The sequence below is a fragment of the Sus scrofa genome, chromosome 13 (genome assembly GCF_000003025.6).
Source record: "Sus scrofa isolate TJ Tabasco breed Duroc chromosome 13, Sscrofa11.1, whole genome shotgun sequence".
NCBI classification, from domain to species: Eukaryota; Metazoa; Chordata; class Mammalia; order Artiodactyla; family Suidae; genus Sus; species Sus scrofa.
This window is the reverse complement of record NC_010455.5, coordinates 109,509,970-109,535,079: the sequence shown is the minus strand read 5'-3', so window position 1 is coordinate 109,535,079 and position 25,110 is coordinate 109,509,970. Positions and strand designations below refer to the sequence as shown.

The following is a 25,110-nucleotide window of genomic DNA, read 5'->3' as shown; positions in this document are numbered from 1 at the left end:
GTTGTTCAGCAGTATATTGCTTAATCTTCACATATTTGTGAATTTTCCAGTTTTCTTATAATTTCTAGTTTCATATCATTGTGGTTGGAAATGATGGTTGACATGATTTCAACCTTCTTAAATTCATTACGATTTATTTTGAGGCCTAACATATTAGCTATCCTGTGGAGTTGTCCCTGTGTGATTGAGAAGAATGTGTTTTCCGCTGCTATCAGGTGAAATATTTTGTAAATGTTAAATCCATCTGGTCAAAGCTGTAGTTTCAGTCCAATGTTTCCTTACTTATTTTCTGTCTGGATAATTTCTCCATTGTGAAAGTGGAATATTGATGTCCCCTCTAAGTAACTTATTGCTATTTAGTCCTCCCTTTAGGTCTGTTAATATTTGTCTTCTACATTTAGGTGCTCCCATGCTGGATGCACAAATATTTACAAATGTTAATCCTCTTTCTGGATTGACAACTGTATCAGTATATGACTTTCTTTATCTCTTATGACAATGTTTGTCTTAAAGTCCACTTTGTCTAAGTATAGCTACCTCATATTTCTTTTGGTTTCCATTTGCATGGAATATCTTTTTCCATCTCTTCACTTTCAGTCTGTGTGTGTCTTTAAAGCTGAAGTGAGTCTCTTGTTTTAGCTTTAATCACCATCTATATATTGATTCACAAATGTCTATTTAAGATATAACACTCTCCCACAGGAAACTTAAACTTGATCCACCCAAAAGTGAACTCAACTTTCTCTGAAAATTTTTTTTCTCTTATATTCTCTATTGCAACAAATGGTGTCACCATTGTTCCAGTTTTAAACTTGACTGCTTCCTCTTCTTCACATCCTGTGTCTCCCTTCCCATTTTGATCCTCAACATTCAATTGATTATGACATTCTTTCCATTTTCACTTATAATTTTCTTGAATCTGCCTTCTCTATGTTCTCCACTGTCACCACTTTTTTGTTCACCAACATAACTGTTTCTTCCTAATTGGTTTTGTATTTCCAATATTTCTCCACTTAAAAAATTCTCCTAATAACAATCATAATAATCTTTCTAAATGTTCTTGTCATTTTCTTATATGCATTGTTTCAATGGTTCTCTACTTCCCTTAGAAGAAAATCCAAATGCACCCATCTCTTTTTAGAGAACATACCAGTCACACTAAATCATCTGCAGTCCAAGATGATGCCACGATTCTGTCACCTATAGGTCTTTCTACTCCCAATCCTTTTGCCTAAAATGCCTTTTCCAAACTCCTCCTCACTGTTTACTTTTACTCATTTTTCAGATCTCAAATTAAGATATTACCCCCGGAGACAAAGTCTTAAAATTTTCTAGACCTGTAATGTACAATATGATAGCACTTATCACACATAGTTATTGAACAATTGAATGTGGCTAATCTGAATTGAGATGTACTCTTCAGCAGATTTTGAAGGCTTAGTATAAAAATGTAAAATTATATTTTTAATAATTTTCATATTTGTTACATGTGAAATAATATTTTAAATGTATTGGGTTAAATAAAATATATTATTGAAATCAATTTCATTTTTAACTTATGTGGTTATAATTAATAGTCAATTATATGTGGCTTGCATTATATTTTACATGGACAATATCTAGACTAGATAAGGAGGACCAAACCCCCTTTTTCAGCACCCTGTAGTTATTTCTTTAGCAACATTTATTATATCTCTTTAAATTGCTAGATTGTACCCTGCACTGGACTGCAAGCATCTAATAAACAGGGGCTATCTTGGTCAACACAGTAATTCCAGCGCTGAGGAATTAAAACAAAAACAGTCCATCTTCATTATTCATGGATTCCATATTTATGAATATGCCTAGTCAGTAAAATTTACTTGTAACCCCAAAATCAATACTTGCTGTTCTTTCATGGTCATTTGTGGACATTCACAAAACAACAGGTTTGAGTCACCCAATACACATTTTCCTAGTTCTGGTCAAACAAGGCAATGCTCTGCCTTCTAGTTTCAGCTATCAAACTGTAAACACGTGTTCTTTTCACAGTTTATTAGTGCCACTTTTTCACATTTTTGTGACTTCTGTTGATGATATGGCTGTTTAAAATGGTCCCCAAGCATAGTATTCAAGTGCTGTCTAGTGCTCCTAACACACAAAAGCTGTAACATGCCTTATAGAGAACATATATGTATTTGATAAGCTTCCTTTGAGCACAATTATAGTGCTACTGGCTGTGAGTTAAATGTTAATGAATCAATATACATTAAATAGAGTGTCTTCAAATAGAAACACAAATAAAGCAAGACTATATGTTGGCTAGAGGCTCACAAGAACATAACCACATGCTTCCTTTAGGAACAAGACTTCAGTTTTTGCTAATTCAATGTTCCAGCAGCTTTACTAGAATCAACTGTATTTGCTGAATGAATGAAGCTGGATTATTTGATTCCAAATCCAAATCTTGTGTGAATGCAGTATACAGTGGTACACAGGCAGCATGTGTACCACATGGTGGTAGCAGCGACTGTGGAGCCAAATCACCTTAGAGTTCAATCCTGGCTCTCTGACTTGCTAGCTGTGTAATTTGGGGCAAATTACTTTCTCTGCCTTTTTCCATAACTAAAAATGTAGATAAAAAGACTAGTTTCTAATGGCTGTTAGGGGCTGGGAATGGAGGGAGGGGATGATCACGAAGGGGCACAAAGAAACTTTTGAAATGAGGGAAATATCCTCTGTCTTGTTTATAGGATTATAGTGGTAGTTACATAGCTGCCTACATTCTTCAAAACTCGTGAAACTAAAAAGGGTAAATTTCAATTTATATAAATTATAATTTAATAAATGTGGATAGAAAAAGGAGTAGGAGTCAAAATTAAAGGAATATACATAAAATACTTAAGGTACGTCCTGCTTACAGAAATACTTTTTAAATATTCGTAATTGTTCTAGTCATAATAGACAGGGAAAGGTTAACTGGTATAAAGAAAAGCAGAGTGGACTCATGAACCAGGTTCTAGTCTGGCTCTTCCATATGTTAGCCAGTGTAAAGATTAGACTGGACAACATGTGTGAAATGTCTGTGTAAACCACAGCAATACAAAATCACAGCACCACATAAAAGAAGGTGTAAAGGTCACCTCTCCGAGGCAAGAGAATGTGATGGACTCTGTTTCACTGTGAAACCACTGAGAATAGGAGAACACATCTCTTTTTTTTTTTTTTTTTTTTGGTCTTTTCTAGGGCCACTCCCGCGGCATGTGGAGGTTCCCAGGCTAGGGGTTCAATCAGAGCTGTAGCCACTGGCCTATGCCAGAGCCACAGCAACATGGGATCCCAGCCGCGTCTGCAACGTTTACCACAGCTCACTGCAATGCCGGATCGTTAACCCACTGAGCAAGGGCGGGGACCAAACCCGCAACCGCATGGTTCCTAGTCGGATTCGTTAACCACTGCGCCACGATGGGAACTCCAGAACACATCTCTTTTTAAGAATCTTCGTCCTGGAGTTCCCGTCGTGGCGCAGTGGTTAACGAATCCGACTAGGAACCATGCGGTTGCGGGTTTGGTCCCCGCCCTTGCTCAGTGGGTTAACGATCCGGCGTTGCCTTGAGCTGTGGTGTAGGTTGCAGACGCGGCTCCGATCCCACGTTGCTGTGGCTCTGGAGTAGGCCAGTGGCTGCAGCTCCGATTCGACCCCTAGCCTGGGAACCTCCATATGCCGCAGGAGCGGCCCAAGAAATGGCAAAAAGACAAAAAAAAAAAAAAAAAAAAAAAAAAAAGAATCTTCGTCCTAATCCTATTCAAGTCGCTATTGGTACCACGTTGATTCCAAGACAAACCAAACTGCTCTAATGAGGTATGGACACACCTCAGACTTGAAGGAAGGCAATTCCAGGACGAAGGAAGAGCTGAGTTTGGCAAGAACATCTTTCTGCTGGATAACGCAGTAGGAATCTGACACTCATTTGCCTCCAAAACTCCGCAACAGCGTCCGGTGTGAGAAGTGAGTTAGGTCATTCCACAGCTTTTTAGTTCTTGGACGTCTCAGCCTCCTCTTCCCCTGCCCCGCCAGAGCGCTGCTGATCCAGGCGGGGCACCAGTGGCAGTGGCTGCCAGAACCTCATCATGGGTGGCTGGGGTCACCCGCACAGCCTGCAGTGGGGGCCAGGTAGACTACATTGGCTCTTCCCCAAGGAAGAAGCATGGTTTTGAAAGCCAAGAAGGGCTGCAAGTTGGGCCAGAAATGGGAACCCAAAGTTCCCTCCACAGCCACAAGGGATAACCATTGAATTATCAAGCCTCGCGAAGTCTGACAGCTGTCACGTGACAACCGCCTGGCACCTGAGGGCAAAGGCCACGGAGCGCGTGGCTTGGTTCTCCTTAACTTCAACTGAGACGCCAACGCAAAGAACTCAAAAGTTTGAGGGAACAAGTTTCCTTGCCGGCGTGTTTACCCTCAACAACCGAACTCCAGAAAGTGCTCTTCACGCCGGAAGTGCACTAATCCGCAGCACGTGGGGTTGCCAGGTCGCTCTTCACGTGACTGGGCGGGCCCTCGGGAACCATGTAGCCAATGGTAGCGCGAGAGGGCGGTGCCTATGACGCGCCGGGACCTATCCCGGAAGTGGAGCTGAGGTGGGGGCGGGAAAGGGCGGGGAGGCCGGGGTGTGGAAAGTGTGACGGCCCCGCCCCGTCTCTTGGAACTGCGGCGGCCGCCACAGCTGCCGCCGCCGCAGCTGTGGGGGACCCGCACCGGTGCGCAGGCAAAAGGCACTCTTTCCCGGCTGAAAGGTGAAGAATAGGGGAAAGGCTGGTGGGGCCGGGACCGGAGCGAGGCAGGGCAGAAGAAGCCGGCCAGAGCCCAGCCCCAACCGAGGAAAAAAGGAAGGATGGATGGGGGACCGAGGCGAGCGCGGGACCCGCCAGGGCTCAGGCCCGTGCGGGACCGGGCCGGGGATGCTGGCAGGACAGGGGGCGTCTGAGAGGTCGAGGTGACGGCGCTGCGGGCTGGGAGGAGAAGTGCGCACACGCTGCCCGAGGGCCAAGTGCTGCTGGCCAGGTGCTGTTATCCCCATCCTTCGCGGGGACGTGCGGCCTGGGCTGGGCCCCCCCACAGTGGGGATCCGGGCGGCTGCGGAGGGCCAGACTGCGCGGCACAGTGCGGGAAGGTCGCCAGCTTCTTCTGCGATGGGACTGTGGGGGCCGGGATTTGCTGCCCTCAGCGCGGGTGAGCGCCCAAGGCGGGGATTCCCCATCCACAGCCAGCTTTTCTTCGACTTCCCTCCCACCTCCCTACCAGAGGATGGAAAAGTTTGTAAGGCCAGAGTTAGAAAGTCCCTACTCTTCTGGGTGGGTGTTCTATAAATGCAAAAATAATAGACCCATAATGCTTGGAAACCCGAAATGAGGGGTTTCCCTGCCTGCATGCCAGTTGTTAAAAAGCAAACAAACTTTTTGCATAGTTCCCTCAGAAAAGCAACCATCTTCCCAGCCCACCATGGCGGATGAAATTGATTTCACTACTGGAGATGCTGGAGCTTCCAGCACTTACCCTATGCAGTGTTCGGCCCTGCGCAAAAACGGCTTCGTGGTGCTCAAAGGTCGACCATGCAAAATAGTGGAGATGTCAACTTCCAAAACTGGAAAGCACGGTCATGCCAAGGTAAATGCCCTTTCAGGTCTATCTCGGGGTTGGGATTTTGATTATTTGTATTCCATTACAGAACATGAGTTTTCTGTACTTATAATTGTTTAATATCCCATAGTTACTGGGTGATTAGCTATTTGAATACTGAAAGGTAATATTTCCTTCTTCGGCTCTTATAATGTTTCATTAACTGTAAACTGAAACTTTCCTGAATCCTAGTAACTTAGTCTATTTAGTTTACAAATGAAAAAACCTAACATCATTCTAAGGAACCTAACTTCATTTTTCTTAAGCATTCTTATGACTGAATTATTAGACTATATGATATTGGGTCTTGATATGTCATGATATTCTTTAGTTGTTCACTGCTTCTCAGTTGTATGCCACTACATTTTTTTTTTTAAGAAAGTAAAATTAGATGACCTTGGAAGGTGAAAGAATCTGTCATAATCAGTGCTGGTATTATGCTCCTGTGTATGTAATGAGTGATATCTTGGCAAAGATTAAACAGGTTTCCTGTTCTCCTTTCTCTGTTAGGTTCACCTTGTTGGAATTGATATTTTCACTGGCAAAAAGTATGAAGATATTTGCCCTTCCACTCACAACATGGATGTTCCAAATATTAAGAGAAATGATTATCAAGTAAGTACTAATTTCCTTTAGAATACTATTCATGTCCTCAAGGTGCAGATACTTTCTACTGCCATTGTAATTTAATAAAACCCACAAGTAGTTTTGTAGGTTTTTCTAACCAATTATTAGGTACCACTTACCATAGAAGATTGGAGAAATAGTAATATTTAACACCTGTACCTTAACTAGGATGATAGCTAGTCTGCATTTTTAAACATTCTTGCATTTTTTAAAATTCGAACAATCATTGTTTCTCAGATCAAGTGACTGACTCCCTATTGTTAGTCCAGTGTTTATTAAAATTACTATTCTCTTTGTTATAAATTATTTCAAGTTTAGATAACTCCCTCCTGGGTATTTCTTTTCACTTATCAGACTTCAGGTGCTCAAGAAATTATTGGAATTCATCTTCTGCCGACCAAGTTTGTGCATATTAATGAATGTGTGTCAGAATTTGGTGTTCTTAAATGGGGAAATTAGTTGAAAGTGTATAAAATATAGCGTCACTGAATATGGTGAAGAAAATACAAAAACTCTGTTTTTTGGGTTTTTTTGTCTTTTTGCCTTTTCTAGGGCCGCACATGCAGCACATGGAGGCTCCCAGGCTGGGGGTCCAATTGGAACTGTAGCTGCTGGCCTACGCCTGAGCCACAGCAATAGCAACATGGGATCCAAGCTGTGTCTACTACCCACACCACAGCTTACGGCAACACCAGATCCCTAACCCACTGAGCAAGGCCAGGGATCGAACCTGAAACCTCATGGTTCCTAGTCAGATTCGTTAACTACCAAGCCACTATGGGAAATCCGAAAATACAAAAACTTTGTAATTGTTTTATTTATGTTCCATGACCGTGCTGTGACCTTTGGTTAAATTATGTGTATAAACTGCAATTTTTAGTTACAGTTATACATTTGGATAAGTCATATTTAATGATAGCACTTTCTTGTTTGGAGTATTCTTGGTAACTAAACCACTGACCTCATAGGATGTGGGAGCTCAGATTAATCTTGAAAGTCTTCAATTTTTTTATCTTGTATTGAACTCTTTTCTATTCATTTTACACAGTGAAATATACAAGTGTAATACTCAGATTTGTTTTATCCAATTTAAGCTGATTTCTTTCTATACCTTATACTGTGTTGTATAATTTTTTTTTTTTTTTTTTTTTTTTTTGTCTTTTTAGGGCTGCACCCCTGGGTATATGGAGGTTCCCAGGCTAAGGGTCTAATCGGAGCTGTAGCCATCGGCCTACACCACAGACACGGCAACATGGGATCTAAGCCACATCTACGACCTACACCACAGCTCACGGCAACACCAGATCCTTAACCCACTGAGCGAGGCCAGGGATTGAACCTGCATCCTCATGGATGCTAGTCGGGTTCGTTAGTCGCTAAGCCACGACAGGAACTCCTGTATTGTGTAATTTTTAAAGAATATTACCATTAGCTGCAATTATCCTTTAATTGATACTTTAAAGAATATTACCATTAGCTGCAATAATTTCCTTTACTTTTGTCTACATGTAAACATGTTTTTACAGTCTTAATCTAGTAAGCAGTTTTATATTTTCATTTTCCCACTTATCATAAATGTTTCCTAAATTGCTTCGGAGTAATATAGAAACTTGAATTGTCTGAGTATAATAATAGCAAGTGGTTTTTTTTGTTTTTTAAGTCAGGCAGATCTGAGTTTCTAGCTGGGTGACCTTGGACAAATTATGCAACATCTCTGAGCCTCGGTCTTCCCATCTACGAAGGAGGGATACTATGAATATTAAATAAGTACCCCATAATAACTTCATAAATAAATACATACCCAAAAGTAGTTTTTTTTCTGCTGCCCCTTTTGCTGTAAAAAATTTCATTTAATCAATTCATTATTTTTGGAGCACCTAATTTAGACATGGCATAATGTGGGTTGTTCAATAAACATTTGTTAAGTGCATACATGATTATTCAATGAGGTAAGTATAGTATAGCCAACTAAAGTTAAGCATAGAGTTTTCTTTTGCCAAAAATGGATTTCTATTTTCATCTTTAACATGTGAATGCTTTGAATATTCAATATTCATTAATATCCATTCAATATACAATACTTTTGTATGGTATTAATAGTTCAGATAACTACTAATATGATCAAATTAGCCAATCATTGATTGGAGCTCAAGATTTAACATTAAGGAAGATTTTGGTTTGTGTTTTATTTTGGTATACAGCAGGACTTGGACTAGAGTGAGGGGAATGAGATGAGTGAGGCCTTTGCCTCAAGCACAAAGTTTTAAATAAAGACAGGACCAGTTACAATGCAGTGCCATAAAGGGGCCCAAGTCAAAAGGAAAAATCACTAATTCTGATCCTGTCTGATATTTTGTTCATTATAGAATTTTTGCATTCAAATTTTAAAAAATATTACATTAACCTGATCACTGAGGGAGGGGTGTGGGCACGTGTGTGTGTGTGTGTGAAGTACACAGGCCACCTTAAATTTTGCACCTTAAATTTTGCACCTGAGAGAAGTGCCTCACTTGCCTCGCTCTAGCCCCAGTCTTTGGTGTGTAGTCTGTGTTGCAGGGTGGATAAGAGAATGATTCAAGCCAGGCAGTCTGGTTCCAGATGCTTGCTTTGGCATTTACCAATTACGTGACCTCGATTAGCAAGTTATTTAATCTCTCATGTGCCCTTCTTTATTTATAAAATAGAATAAGAATAATAAATTTATGGAATCATTTTGAGGTTTAATTAATTCTTAGAACAGTGGCTTGCAGAGTGGGTACTCAGTGATCACACCTCTTCATTATCAAATCACTGTAGAATACTTACTCTGTTCATTTAAAAAAATCAGTTCTGTGAGCCTTTCCAGTTAATATTTATTGTGCTTTGGTGGTCTTCACTTACCTTTTCAAGTGCCTTTATTAAATTCCTACTTATTTGGCCATATGTAGTCCTTTGTATTTGCTGAATTCAGTATTTTAAGTGCCAGTTTGGCAGTCAGCTAAAGTGAAATATATACATATACATACATATTCATTATATTAATTAAAAAGTCTTTGTCTAGGAAAAGAAATATATTACTATATATAATTTTAATTTTATGTACTTTAAAATAAGCTCAGAATGAGAGGGAAAAAATGTCTCCTCAATTCCATTCCAAGATGTAGCTTAGATGAGAATTGATAATTTCCACCACATCTCCCAAAAGTGGTTATAGTTGTTTGGGGCTTACTGGTGGTGTAAAATACAAATGTACCCAGACATCTTTGGGAATTCCCAGACTCTTAAACATAGAAATGCTTGTCCAAACTCTGGTACTTGCTTGAATCATATTTCTTTAGAAAGTTCTGTGTTTCTGTGCACCACACTACAAGTTAAATTCCTTTTCTACATTTACTTAACTTTTATCTGTCATTTAAAGACCATGTTTTAAAAGGAAAACTAATCACTACAAGACATATTAAAGTATGTATTGTAGATCTTTGGATAATCAGTGAATTGTCAAAACTGTGAATTATTAAATCCTAGTATACTCTTCAAATAAGTAGTATGCCTTTGGGATATGGAGTTGAATTTTGTTGTCTCAACTTAAAATAGATTAACAAAGAAAATAATAATGTTATGAATTCTTTGTGCCTAAAGTCTTTTTATAATTTTTTCCTGTTCTTTGGAATCTTTGTTTTTGTTTTTACGGACACACCCAAAGCATATGGAAGTTCCTGATCCAGGGATTGAATTCGAGTCTCAGCTATGGCCTATGCCTATGCCACAGCCGCAGCAGTGCCAGATCCTTAACCTACTGTTCTGGGCCGGGGATCAAACCTGCACTACACAGCAAACCAAGCCACTACACTCAGATCCTTAAGCCACTGCACCACAGTAAGAACTCATGTTCTGTGGAATCTTTTTGTTCCCTGGTAGAAGCAGTCTTTCTTGGGGAAGTATTGCAGAAGAAACAGATGTTTTGCTATAGTATCATTAAGGGTAATAGTGAGAAGAGCCTCCTACGTTTGATTGCTACATCTGTGTAGCATATATTGGAATATATATGGGAGAAATACCATATATTGGAATATATCATAACCTGTAAAACAGCACCCAGGCCTATAAAGTGTCATCCAGCGGGTGGTATGATGCAGACCCCACAGGCAAGCTGTTGTAGAATGATTGAGTATATGGACCAGTGATTTTGTGTGTGTGTGTGTGTGTGTGTGTCTTTTTAGGGCTGCACCCACAGCACATAGGTGTTCCCAGGCTAGGGGTCAAATCAGAGCTATAGCCACCAGCCTACACTGCAGCTCACAGCAACACTGGATCCTTAACCCACTGATAGAGGCCAGGGATCGAACTTGTGTCCTCATGGATACTAGTCAGATTCATTTCTGCTGAGCCACCATGGGAACTGCTGTCCTATTGTCTTTTTATTTTACCTGTCAAAGTAATTTTTTGGCCAGAAATGATACTGTGTAAGGTACCGACAGGAATGTGACATTCTCTAAATTCACAGATGAGATTTTAGTAGAAGCACTGCAGGCTGTGAAGGCAAATTTATATGTAGAATAAGGATCTATTGCAATGAACACAAACTCCTGCCTCTTCCATGATGGAAGATGTATAGTATATCAGGCTATTCTTACTGGGGAATGGTGCCATACCAGGGACTCTTTATTGTCTCTGCTGTGATATACTTAGTAGTGGCTGTAGTCAGATCAGCTTTGGTGAGAGAAAACCTGTGTCACTGAGCCCATACCACTATGGCCAGTTGTACATGAGCCAATTGAGCAAGGACTGGGAAGACTACAAAAAGAAGCTAAATGACATTCACAGATAGAATCATCTTGTTGACTAATTGTCCACCTCTTCAGTAGTATATCCCAGTGGTAAGCATTTATATGGACACATTCTCTATTTGGAGAGGTCCCTCCAAGTACCACTTCCCCAGACCTTATTGTCAGCAATCTTCCTATCTTGTTCTTTCAGTGTTGTTGATCTGCCATCCAAACTCTTAGTCATTGTCCATAATCAGTGTAAATCCACACCTTTGGTTCTCTCTTCTTTCAAGTCCAGTGCATGAAGCCCTCATTCCTACTCTTTCAGGGCCACTTCTGTATAGTTTCATCAGACCAGACATAACCATCTAGAAACCATTCTGAATATAGTTCTTTTTCAGTAAGCTGGTCATAGGGAACTCCCCACAAAGCCATTGGCATGAATTGAGGGAGAAGTTTTTGATTGTGGCAGAAGAAGTTTCTTTCTGAGTCTGACTACTTCTCATACAATTGTCTGTGCCTTCGGGACCTGCTCAAGTTGATCTCAAGTATGCAGCTTCCACTTGGTGATGGGGTGCTGTTGTGCATACCCAGCTTTGTGGCCTGGTGGGTCGGATAATGCTCCACTTGATGATAGCGTTATTTGCTTGGGCTGTATGATAAGAATGATGGAGCATTGGTCTCTCCCAGGGACCAGCAGCTCTAAGGAAGAAGCTTGAGAGTGCAGGAGAAAGAGGAAATGGAAGAGAGAGAAAGGAGGTCTTACCTGAAGGTCTGTTTTGGTAGATTGAAAAATAAAATTAAATTTAGAAATTAGGACTAAGAAGGCACCTGTAGTGATGCTATTCCTTCTTCAGCCTTCTGCTGTTTTATATCAGTAATACAAATTCAAGCCAAAAAGTTCCACCATAATTCTTTTTCAATGTTCTTTCTTGTCTGACCTCATCACAGACAGAATCTGCAGTCACTAATTCTCCTCATATTGTTCATTTCAGTTCATGCTTTATTTCATCAGCTCCCCGTGACTCCAGCTACTTAGCTGTTACAGTGCTCTTTCTAGAATTCTATTATACCATAGCATTTTTGTTTTTTACTTTTTATTGTTGACATTTTAAAAATATGATGAGGGAGTTCCCATTGTGGCTCAGTGGTAACGAACCCAACTAGTATCCATGAGGATGCAGGTTCGACCCCTGGCCCAATTCAGTGGGTTAAGGATCTGGTGTTGCTCTGAGCTGTGGTGTAGGTCAAAGATGCAACTGGGATCCCTTGTTGCTGTGGCTGTGGCATAGGCCAGCAGCTACAACTCCAATTTGACCCCTAGCCTGGAAGCTTCCATATGCTGCTGGTGCAGCCCTAAAAATAAATAAGTAAATAAATAAATAATAAAAATAAAAATATGATGAAACTTACCCATAATCTTTAGCAATTAACAATACATGGCATCTTGTTTCATCTATACTCTACCACCTATTTTTATTTCCTGTACTTTCTACCTCTTGATTATTTTGAAGCTAAACCCAGATATTATATCATTTATCATTGTGTCTGCAAATATTTTTTTTACACATTTTTAAAAGATAAGGGCTGTAAAAAGCAAAATCAAAACAGACTGTGGCACCTTCCAAATTAGTAATTGCTTCATATCTTCAAATATCCAGTCAGTATCCACATTTTCTTAATTGTCTTTGTCACTTTTTTGGATGCTATAGTTATTATTTTTGTTCTATAGTTTGTCTAAATAAGGTCCACACATTGAAATTGGTTGAGGTTATCTCCTAAATCTACTTCATAGGTTCTCCTCTCTTGTACATGCACTTGAGCTTCTCTTTCCTTTCTCACTTCTCTCTCTGTATCTCTCTCACCCTGCAATTTTTTGATAAAGAAACTAGATCAGGAATTCCCACTGTGGCTCAGTGGTTAACGAATCCAACTAGGAACCATGAGGTTGTGGGTTCGATCCCTGGCCTCGCTCAGTGGGCTAAGGATCCAGCATTGCCAAGAGCTGTGGTGTAGGTCGCAGATGCGGCTCAGATCCCATGTTGCTGTGGCTGTGGTGTAGGCCAGCAGCTACAGCTCCAAATAGACCCCTAGCCTGGGAACCTTCAGATGCCGTGGGTACGGCCCTAGAAAAGACAAAAAGACAAAAAAAAAAAAAAAAAAAAAAAAAAAGAAACTACATCATGTGTTCTGTAGACCTTCCCACAGTCTAACTGCATTTCCTGTTTAACACATTCCTTTGTCCCACATACTTCCTAAAAATTGATAATTAGATATACAGGCTTGACCATATATAGTTGAAATTTTTATTTTCTTCCTCCTTTTTCTTTGAAATAACTATTCCATTGGTGATGTTCTAAGCAACTGTCAAGAAAATGAATCTGATGGTTTCCATTTTGTGATATTATTAGATATGTAATAATTGGCTCAATCCGTTTGTATTAGGGGAGACAATAGTAGGAGTTGCTGTGGCTCTGGCATAGGCCAGCATCTACAGCTCCGATTAGACCCCTAGCCTGGGAACCTCCATATGTCGTGGGAGTGGCCCTAGAAAAGGCAAAAAAAGACAATAAAATAAAATAAAATAACAACCAGTTTTCAAAATTAGTTGGTTCCCTGGCATCTGCTGAAGATAACCACTATGTTTTTTCACTATGAATTCAGTCATTTAAACACATTTGTGCTTCAATCCGCTGTAGTTATTATCATCATTGATTCTCAAATTGTATTATCTTTGACCAGAGGGACCTTATTCCAGCTAGCTCGTGAATCCCTTTGATAGGGACCTAGTGGTCTTTGATAGCACTGTGCTTTCTTATCTTGTATACTTCCTACCCTGGACCTGTAATTATCCATTTTCCCAAGTAGCCTTATGGAGAAAAATAGCACGGTACTTTGGGTTATTTTAGTGGGAAATAATAGATACCATTGGGAGGTATGATATAATTTCAAATGTCATCCAACAGTTCAGTATACCACCGCATGCCTGACTCCTCTGTTACAAGTTTTCTGACCTTGCCCTTTCCTGTGTCCTTGCTTGCTATTAACAAAATGATTGTTCTCTCTACCCACCCCCCAAAATTGTTCATAAACATCACAAAGTTATCAAATGAGTACATTGCTTAAAGGTGAAGGATCAGTGAGTTCCTGTCATGGCACAGCAGAAACGAATCCAACTAAGAACCATGAGGTTGCCGGTTCGATCCCTGGCCTCCCTCAGTGGGTTAAGGATCTGGCATTGCCCTGAGCTGTGCTGTAGGCCACGGACAGATGTGGCTCGGATCTGGCGTTGCTATGGCTCTAGTGTAGGCCAGCAGCTATAGCTCTGATTAGACCCCTAGCCTGGGAGTCTTGATATGCCATGAGTGAGCCCCCCTGCCTCCCAAAAAAGGTGAAGGATAAGGAGGAATTTTTTTTTTTTTTTTTTTTTTTTTTTTTTTGTCTTAGGGCCACAGCCTGTGGTGTATGGAGGTTCCCAGGCTAGGGGTCAAATCAGAGCTGTAGCTGCCAGCCTACACCACAGCCATAGCAACGCCAGATCTGAGCCTTGTCTGTGACCTGCATCACAGCTCACGGCAACACCAGATCCTTAACCCACTGAATGAGGCCAGGGATCGAACCCTCATCCTCATGGGTAGTAGTCAGATTCATTAACCCACTGAGCCACAACAGGAACTCCAGGAGGAAATATTTAGAGTTGACTTATAACTGCTTAGAACTGTCTCCTTACCATCTTCTCTTTCCAATTCTGTAGAGTCAGAGAGGGCTTGGAAAGAAGACTGAAAAGGCTGCACAGAAATACACTTGAAATGCAACAATGACACCATTAGCTTTTTTTTTCTCCTCCAATATTGTAAATTACAAAAGGGGAAATGGTATCTTGAGAATGGAAAAATCTAGCATATAATACCTTAGCCAAATGATCAAAGTTAACATCACCAGTAATAGAACGAATTGACATCATTTGTTTCTTGATATGATACTCTGAGGAAACATCATCCTCAAATCCTTCCCCAAATGCACTACCTGAATTGTTAGGATACAAACTCAAACTGAAAACATTCTATAATAAAGTGAACCTATGCTGATCAAAAATGTCAGTGTCATGGAGTTCTCTTTTGGTGCAGCTGGTTAAAGATCCAGCATTGTTATTTCAGCAGCTTGGGTCACTGCTGTGGCTGGGAAACTTCCACATGTCACAGGTACAGCCACAAAAAAAGATAAAAAAAGTCAGTGTCATGAAAGATAAAGAGTCAGAAACTGTTCCACATCAAGCAAGTAAACTGACATGACAGCCAAATAAATACAAAGCTTGATCCTGGAGTTGAGGGGGAAAATTTATTATCAAAGACAATGCAGGGACAATTGGCAAATTTGAATATGGACTGAATATTGCATAATGTGTTACATATATTGAATTTCCTGGTTTTGAAAAATAAACTATGGTTGTATAGGAATATGTTCTTGTTCTTGAGAAAAACCGCTGAAGTATTAAGGCTGAAGAATCATGATGTATGAAACTTACTCTCAAATGGCTCAGTAAAAATAAGAAAAGAATAAGAATGTGTTCGGTATACATTTTATATATTCCATATTTAGAGAGAGAAAAAAATGCACATGTGGTTAAATGTAAATATAGGTAAGAAATAAAAGATTTTATTGCATTATCTCTAACTTTTCTTGATATCTCAAAATTTTAAATAATTTATTTAAGAAGATCAAATAATTGGAGTTCCCATTGTGGCTCAGTGGTAACAAACCTGACTAGTATCCATGAGGATTCAGGTTCGATCCCTGGCCTCAGTGGGTTAAGGATCCAGCATTGTTGTGGCTGTGGTGCAGGTTGCAGATGCAGCTTGAATCTGGCATTGCTGTGGCTGTGGCATAGGTTGGCAGCCACAGCTCCAATTCGACCCCTAGCCTGGGAACTTCCATATGCCTCAGGTGTGGTCCTAAAAAAGAAAAAAATAATAAAATAATTTTGTCTTTCTATAACTTAGTTTTATTTTTGAAAAATTTAATTTAATTTTATTTCATATATATATATTGCTTTTTAGGGCCACACCTGTGGCATATGGAAGTTCTCGGGCTAGGGGTCAAATTGGAGCTAGAACTGCTGGCCTGCAACACAGCCATAGCAACTCAGGATCCAAGCTGCATCTGCAACCTATACCACAGCTCACAGCAACACTGGATCCTTAACCCACTGAGGGAAGCCAGGGATTGAACCCACAACCTCATGGTTACTAGTCAGATTTGTTTCTGCTGTGCCACAATGGGAACTCATATAATTTATTTTATGCTGCATGTTTTATATATATGTCTATGCATTTTTTGTACTTGAAATGCTTTATATTTGATCCTATGCCTTATTTTATGAATTCCTCATAAAAAATAACCATATAAATATCAAAATACTAGTATTATTATTTGGCTTATATGTTTCAGTCACTAATGGAGTGAGGACTTTTAATTCTTGAAATAGACAAGTTCCAGTTCATGGAATTGCTGAAAGTGCTTAAATTAAAAAGATTAGCCTGTGGTTGTTTAAAAATTACACTTCTATTTCAACCTCCTTGCTTCCCACTTTTCTACTATCTATCCACAAATGAGTGACAAAAGATTAATTGAAAGTGTTTGTAGTGGCTCAGTAATGGGTTTTTGTTTTTGAGGCTGTAGACATGTGCAAAAACTGAAATCTTCTGTGATAGGTGGGGTTTCTGTGGAAGCCATTACCAGATTTGGTAATGCCACAGAGGACAGCTTTGAGACTCCACCTCTGTGGTATGCCTGTGTTATGTCATAGTGGTTAAAGGGCACCAAGGACCATGTCTTTGAGTCCTGTTGTGCATGTCAATGTTAATATCTGGTATGCTGGGTTATTGCCTTTTATAAAACCTGTTAAAATTCTTTTTTTTTTTTTTTTTTTTTTTTTTTTTTTGTCTTTTTGCCTTTTCCAGGGCTGCTCCTGTGGCATGTGGAGGTTCCCAGGCTAGGGGTCTAATCGGAGCTGTAGCTACCAGCCACAGCAACTCCAGAGCCACAGCAACGCAGGACCCGAGCCACATCTGTGACCTACACCACAGCTCATGGCAACGCCGGATCCTTAACCCATTGAGCAGGGCCAGGGATCGAACCCTCAACCTCATGGTTCCTAATCGGATTCAGTAACCACTTCGCCACGACAGGAACTCCAGCCTGTTAAAATTCTAGGCGCATTGATAGTGTATAAGATTTTAGAATAAATGAATGTACCTGGCTGTTTCCCCATAACCTGTAATGAAAGAAATTCAATGATATCAAAACTGTACTTTTTGCAGGTAGGTTTCTTTCATTAATGTCATCAACAGGCTAGTGCTGTCTTTTTAAAAAATCTAGTGTTGTTAGCAATGAGCTGGAGATCAAAACTTTTCCACTTCAGTTTGTTCATAATCACATTATAAAACACATTGTTTGTAATCATGAAAAGGTGAAAATAACTTCTATGTCTATTAATACAAAAGTGGTTAAATTAGTTACAGCATATCTATGCATTTGTGAAGTTATTAAAGAGAAGACTAAGGTAGGCCTCTATTTTCCAATAGAGTGAAAATAACTTGCTGAAAAATACTTGTAATGTCTCACTTATTTATTTATTTTAACCATGCCTACTTCTTGTGGAAGTTCCTGGGTTAGGGATCAAACCCGTGCCACAACAGCAATCCAAGCTGCTGCAGTGACAACATCAGATCCTTAAGATACTGCCCCACAAGACAACTCTGTATTTTTTAAAGCAACTATATTTGTATTGTATACATAAATGTTAATGCTTCAGGATACCCTGTTTAAAAAGCCTAAACTGTTTGATAATGCAGAGATTTGGGGGAAGGGAGAGTGCAGGAAGGAATGAACTTACAGTTTTTGTTTATATCTATTTTACGCTTTTGTATGTGTAGCATTCTTAAGCAACAAAATTTTATTAATGTATTACTGTATACTTATACAAATTAATGTAGATTGAAATTTAACTATGTAAAAATTATGAAGGAGTAGATACAATCTAATCAGTGCAAATGATATAATTTCTTTCAATAGCTCATATGCATTCAGGATGGTTACCTTTCCCTGCTAACAGAAACTGGTGAAGTTCGTGAGGATCTTAAGCTGCCAGAAGGTGAACTAGGCAAAGAAATAGAAGGAAAATATAATGCAGGCGAAGATGTACAGGTAAAGACTTATGGGGATATTGTTTTTTAAAACCATTTTATAAAAACTTTGAACTAAACTAGTTAGCATAAAATACTTTATGTGAAATGTAGCTTTTAAATACTGCTGAAATGTTGAAATCAATCTCTAGAACTGGGCAGTTTTCCCATGATACCCTTTTACTATGCCCATTACCAAAGAAAGTATCACAGTTCAATTTTTACTGCATAGACACTGTCCAACCCAAATTTGTTTTGGAGATCAGCCTGAGATATTCTTTTTAGGGCCACACCATGGCATGTGGAAGTTCCTGCTCTAGGGTCGAATCAGAGCTACAGCTCCTGGCCTACGCCACAGCCAAAGCAACAGGGGATCTGAGCCACATCTGCAACCTACACCACAGCTCACGGCAATGCTTAACCCACTGAGTGAGGCCAGGGATCAAACCCACATTCTCATGGTTCCTAGTTGGGTTCGTTAACTACTGAGCCACGAAGGGAGTTCCAGCCTAAGCCATTCTTAAGGCTGAGAAAGGATGCTATGGTAATGCCAAAGAGTAAAGGTGATATACTTTATCTTTGTCATAACTTCCAGAGGTATAATAACATCTAATGAGTATTGAAACTTTTTTTGTCTTTTTAGGGCCATACCTGAGGCATATGGAGGTTCTCAGGCTAGGGGTAGAATCAGAGCTGTAGCTGTTGGCCTATGCCATAGCCACAGAAACACCAGATCTGAGCCACATCTGCAACCTATACCACAGCTCATGGCAATGCCAGATCCTTAAACCTACTGAACAAGGCCAGGGATCAAACCTGTGGTCGTCATGGATGGTAGTCAGATTTGTTTCCACTGAACCAGGACGGAAACTCTGAAAAATTTGTAGTTCTTATTCTCCTTGTTCCCTGGAAGTTGTCTTAAAAACCACAATTTGAGAAATTCTGCTTTAGAAAACTGTAAAGAAAGATTATTTGGTTTTGGAATGCCTCTTTTCAAAATAATATGCATAAATTATCCACAGGAGTTTCCGTCATGGTGCAGTGGAAACAAATCCAACTAGGAACCATGAGGTTGCGGGTTCAATCCCTGGCCTCACTCAGTGTGGGTTAAGGACCCAGCGTTGCCGTGAGCTGTGGTGTAGGTCACAGACATGGCTCGGATCCTGCATTACTGTGGCTGTGGCTGTGGCTGGTAGCTGTAACTCCAATTTGACCACTAACCTGGGACCCTCCATATGCCACAGGTGTAGCCCTAAAAAAAAAAAAAAAAAAAAAAAAAGCAAAAATAAATAAATAAATATCCACAAATATCTGGTGTGTGAGGAATTAAATATATCTTATAAATGTATTGCCTTCTGAATAACTTTTTGCCTACATTTTTTTTTCATCTAGGTGTCTGTCATGTGTGCAATGAGTGAAGAATATGCTGTAGCCATAAAGCCCTGCAAATAAATGGAAACATCAGGGATGAGCAAACTGTTTAAGGTCTGGATCAACTGCAGATCTAAAGTTTGGTTCCAGTTGTCACCAAAGTTATGGCTTCATAAGCAACCTCATTTCTTTTTTAATTGTTTTGAAATTGTGCCGAGTTAGTTTTGCAGGCAATTAGTAATTTAAAAAAAATCAATATATAATTCTTTTTTTTTTAATTTTTAGGTGTCTTTCCCATAACATTCCTGTGGTTTTCAGTATGTGAGTCCAAGAAACAGATAAGATAGCTTCAGCAGATGTGTCTGAGCAAATTATTCGTGAATTTTAGATAAATGATAAATAAACCAGGGTTTTAAATCAAGCAATGTAGCATCTAGTGGTATTAAAGTACCACATTTAAGGTGAATTGTTCTGCATTAATTTTAAACTTAATACCATAGAATAAGTAGATTATTGATTGGAATCATCACAGTTTTAGCCTGGGTGTGGCAAGTACAGATCCTTAAACAAAAATCATGTTATTGGAAAGTAGCCGTGTGCAGCTACCTGTATTACCTCAGTCATTCTGTTCTTTGCCAAATTGCTGGTAGACTTAATATAACCTGTATTATGGTGATTTTAGTACTGTTTGTGGTTGACAGAGGCATTAAATTGTTATATGACTGTTAGCAAGTTATAAAGACAACGCAAAAGATAGTGGCATAGAGTGTTGGTTAAAGCTATAGGTTTTTATTTGAGGCCTTTGTAATCAGCATGAAAACAGGAAATTGAAGTTTCTATTTGTGTTTTTGCTTTTAAGTGTTTTTTTCTCTTTATTTAAAGGAGTGACATGCTTTATAGGATACTATGCAGTGCTTTTTATTAATTATGTTGAATAAATGTTGGGATTTGTAGTAGTCACTACTTTCCAACCATTTTTAAGTAGACTTTTTTGATATCAAAATATTTGTTAGACAAAAGCTGGAAATTTTTATTTTAAATTGATTTGGAACATTTGTTAAATTTATATATGTTTTTTCCAAAGTGAAAGTGAATCATGGAAGAAAAGTTAATTTATGTGGTAATTATTTAACTTTAAAAAGTATATGTAATTTATCTGATTGTCATGTGACTTAATTCAGTTACTAGTGTGAATATAACTGAATATAATAAGAAAAATTGTATAAACTGAATTATTTTCAAAAGTGTTTTAGTTGATTCTGCTACATTTCTGTTTAGTCTTTTGGATCATATATCTCTCTTATTTCCAGAGTTCTAGGCATTGTCACAGGTGAAGACCTTTGACTCAATAGCAATCATTATAGTGAAAGTTAGAAGAAAAAAAATCACCATTTCAGTAATACTGTTATGAGACCTCTCCCATCATGCTTTGACTTTTAAAAGGCCTTTGTACCTATCATCTAGAAGAAAATATGTATGATGCTATAACTGGTCTAATCAGTGACTGGAAAAAGCATTAGGAACAGAATATCCCAAAGTTTTAGTACTTAATTTTCTCACACATAAAAATCTTGTATTGGCCTCAGCAAACTATTTGGAAAAGAAGCAAGATACTTAATGAAATGCAAGAGGAATTCTAAAGCACAAGAAATATTGGGGTTGTAGTTAATCGTTTTTAATATAACATTTTAGCTTTTGCCCATATAAAGCACAGTTAGTAATTAGGCTAATTCTTTCCAGTATTCCATTTAAGTCTCTGCTACATACTGCTCTAATTTTTTAGCACTCTGTAATATGTATCTTACTTGCAGCTGGTTGGCACTGTTAACCCACAGGAACTCCAGAACGTTATCAGTCTCTGCTACTTCCTGGTCATTCATCTGACCCCAGTTAACCACACCAGTATTCGGGTTTAGTACTAATTCCAGATTAGCATGCCCTTGTTCTTCCTAATTTTTCAAACTTCACATAAATATATTTTTGATTGTGAGGTAAACATACATAAATTATAATAATGCATCTCTATCTTCATGTCTTGAATGGCAAAAATATTTATGCATAAATATTTCATTTTAACTACTATAATGAAGTGTAAATACTCTTCTGACATATAATTATAATATAGATTTTAAATATATCGGATTGTTTATTTTCACATAAGTCAATACATGTTTCTCTATAACAAAATACTTCATTTAGTAAAGCTTTATAAATTATATTAAAAGGAAGCAGGGAAACATTTTTTAACAGAAGTGACTTGACTTCATTCTTTTATGACATCAGAAATGTTAAAAGTTGATTCCCAGTATTTGTTGTACTTTTTTGTAGCAAATGTTAAATATCAGAGTTACCATGTATAGAATGTAGATTGTCATGTTGATTATAAAGTGATACACCTTTTTTGTCTGCAGGCATTTTCACCAATTTATATACACTATGATAGTAACAAGTGGAATATTTGTTTCTTTCTAGGACAGCATATTTTATTGCTACTGTGAAAACTTTGTTATACCTTATTTGCTACAAAGTTGTATATCCTCTGAAATAGGTCAAATTATTGCTACTTTGACTTAGCATTTGCATCATAAACATAATTATGATGTTTTTGTCATGCTCCCCTCCAAGGGCTGTCAGTCACTTGAAATTGCTGTTAATCAAGCTCTTGAATCCGTTTCCATTTATGGTATAAAATTCTGTACCAATGCTTTTTAACAATTACCAAAACACTCTTGCAGCCAGAGCATGATATCTTTAATAGAAGATGCTGCAATAAAATGTTTAGGCTATAAAATTTGGGGAAACAATTTTTCATTATAGCACAATGTGAGTGTGTACATGTGCACACATAGCTTTCTTTGTTTGTTCTTTTTACAAAGTCCTTCCAACTCTTAAAAGTACTGTAGTCTAGTAGTGCCTCAAATGTTGGAAAAACTTTTTCTTTTTTTAATTTACAACTTTTCCAGAATTTGTTTTGTACCTTAAAGTTTCTCAATTAGATTATTTCTAGCTGAACTGTAATTTGAATGCATTGTTCTCAGGGCTGTTTGTGCTAAGAGTTGAAGTTTCATTATTTTAAAGCTAACTGCTTGAAAGTCTATTGCAAAATTTTCTCAAATTGTAATACGACAGTACATATAAATAAAAATTCTTAATATCAACATACTTAAACTATATGCTAAATATGCAAGAAAAATTGGAACATTGATAACATCTATAGTGGAATCTTACCGTATTTTTTTCATTAGGATAGAATTTGGTAGTCTTAGAACTTTATCATTAATGATATACCTGAAAGCATTCTTTTGGCATGGACCCCAAAGATAGGTTTAGAGCTAGATACTGATGTGGTGATTCTCAAACATATTTAGGGACAACAGAATGAAAATTTATAGTTCTTTTGGGGGGGTACATAAAAATGTTTATATATTGAATTCTGTAATATGAACTAGGGACAAAATTTGCTATGAGAAAATATGGCTCTTAAGCAATGTATGTGCAAACTATAAGCATATTTCCATAAACAGTATATTATATTGAGATGATCAACAGTTTGAAATTTTCTGATATCATCCAGGTATAATATTTCATAGTTTTCAAGCTTTTTTTTCTTCTAGAATTCAGATGAGTAATAGGCAACAAAGGCTTAAGAAAAATTTACTGTGGAAAATCTTAAAATTGAGAAAATTCAATCTGTTAACTTTATTAAATTTTTTTCTCAGAATTGGATATATGGCATTATTTGATTTTAGTAGGAAGCATTTGGATTTAGCTTACAGAACACAGATGTTCTGTGGGAACATGGCCTGAAGTCCTATATAATGTAATGTTTTTTCATTAAATAAACTTCTGAACATCAAACTTAACTACCAAGTGAGGTCAAGTGCCTGAAAAGTGCTGTATACATCTCATTAGCACGTTTTCCTTACGTGAAAGATGCATCTTAAAGCAATGCCATATCAGGCTTTCATCTGCTAAAAACATACTTGTTGCCAAACTTTATCATCCACCACTATTCCTCTCTCCTTAGAACAGGTTGAAACCTATTTTACAATTGAAAGAGAGGTTCCTTTATCTATATAAAGTCCCTAAAACTATGTCTTGGTATTGGTAGACTTAAGCTTATCTTAGTATAAGATTGCACTTTTTAAAAACTCTGGACATAAACATTATTAGGTGATGACTATAGCTTGTCCTAAGTCATAGTTGTGATCTTTCTTGAGAGGAATTCTTTACTGTGGTTAATACCTACTGTAATTAAGCACTCTTTGCTTTTTACAAAGTATAATGCAAATTATTAGTTCTATACTATTTTTGTCCTCTCCAGAAAGTAAATGGTTGAAATGGCATTGTCTAATCCAGTGGCACTTTATTAGTAATACATTTTATTTGTCGTAGGTGTAAGAGAATTCATGCTTTTACTTACAGAGACTCATACATTTTTAGCTAACGCTTTTAAGTTGTAAGATACGTAGTGTCAGTATTACTATAATTGCGCATTTTATATTTCAAAAATGGGTAAAATTCAAATATTAAGCTTTTGGCTATATTAAAATAATTGTGAAATCCTTTAAATGTAGATGGTAAACTTATCAACTATAACTTTTTGTTACGTTAAAATATATTTGTATGTTAACTTCATCTGTTATATTAAAGAAAAATAAAGTTAATTTAACAACTTACACTATTCCTGTATATATACATTCCTACAAACTGTTTTTGGCTGCAGCTGCAGCTGCAGCATATGGAAGTTCTTGGGCCAGGAATTGAACCTGTGCCTCAGCAACAACCTAGGCTACTGCAGTGACAATACTGGATTCTTAAACCACTGTGTCACAAGTAGGGAACTCCTAGAAACCCTTTCGTACTAGAAAATACAATGAATTAATGTGTATATTGCTGCTAAAAAAAATCTAACTTTTGTGTTTTATATTTTATGGTATTAATATACAGTACCCTAGCTTTACAGCTGCTAGTAAATGTTAATTTCTAAATTTTAGTTCCAGATTTAAGTACAGTTTTTTAATCTTTAAATTTTTAATAATTACAGAATATATAAAATATGTAGCACAACATTCTATAGGTACAAGAGGAAATACATCTTCCCATTTTCATCCTCTTCCTGTGCATTCTTCCAGAGATATTTAATGTGAGAGTCTAGTGGAATCTCTCCCCCCACCCCCGCCATACCCCTAACTGCCCAAGGTCTGAGGTGTTCCTTCTCTACCAGAGGTACTGTTCTCTTTCTACAGTGATGTGAATGGTGTGATGAGTCCTTCTAACAAACCCCTCACCGCTTTTCCAATACTCACACGTCTAATCAACACCATCTGGACAGATTCATCCAAAGGTGGCTTAGTGGTTTCTTTCTTTTTTTTCCTTCCTTCCTTCCTCCATCCCTCCTTCCCTTCCCTTTTTTCTTCCTTTCTTTCTGCCACACCTGTGGCATGTGGAAGTTCCCAGACCAGGGGTTGAATTGGAGCTGCAGCTACTGGCCTAGGCCACAGCCACAGCAACACAGGATCCA

At 38.2% G+C, this 25,110-nt stretch overlaps 1 protein-coding gene across 2 annotated transcripts; it reads left to right on the top strand.

Annotated features, from left to right (window-relative positions):
- On the top strand, positions 4,630-24,265 carry EIF5A2 (eukaryotic translation initiation factor 5A2). Of its 2 annotated transcripts, XM_021069799.1 has the most exons (6): positions 4,630-4,776; positions 5,448-5,647; positions 6,170-6,274; positions 18,106-18,237; positions 19,608-19,700; positions 19,872-24,265. In XM_021069799.1, the coding sequence occupies exons 2-5, from the start codon at positions 5,483-5,485 to the stop codon at positions 19,665-19,667; spliced, it is 462 nt and encodes a 153-aa protein (XP_020925458.1). In that variant the 5' UTR covers positions 4,630-4,776; positions 5,448-5,482; the 3' UTR covers positions 19,668-19,700; positions 19,872-24,265. The 2 variants fall into 2 exon arrangements, with proteins under 2 accessions (XP_020925458.1, XP_020925457.1); XM_021069798.1 differs by having other exon boundaries at positions 19,608-24,265.

What these genes read in the sequence shown, in the direction of transcription:
- EIF5A2 (XM_021069799.1), top strand. Translation starts at nt 5,483, where the DNA reads ATGGCGGATGAAATTGATTTCACTACTGGAGATGCTGGAGCTTCCAGC. An exon ending in GAAAGCACGGTCATGCCAAG is followed by an intron (nt 5,648 to 6,169) that starts GTAAATGCCCTT and finishes TTTCTCTGTTAG; the next exon opens with GTTCACCTTGTTGGAATTGA. An exon ending in ATGCAGGCGAAGATGTACAG is followed by an intron (nt 18,238 to 19,607) that starts GTAAAGACTTAT and finishes TTTTTCATCTAG; the next exon opens with GTGTCTGTCATGTGTGCAAT.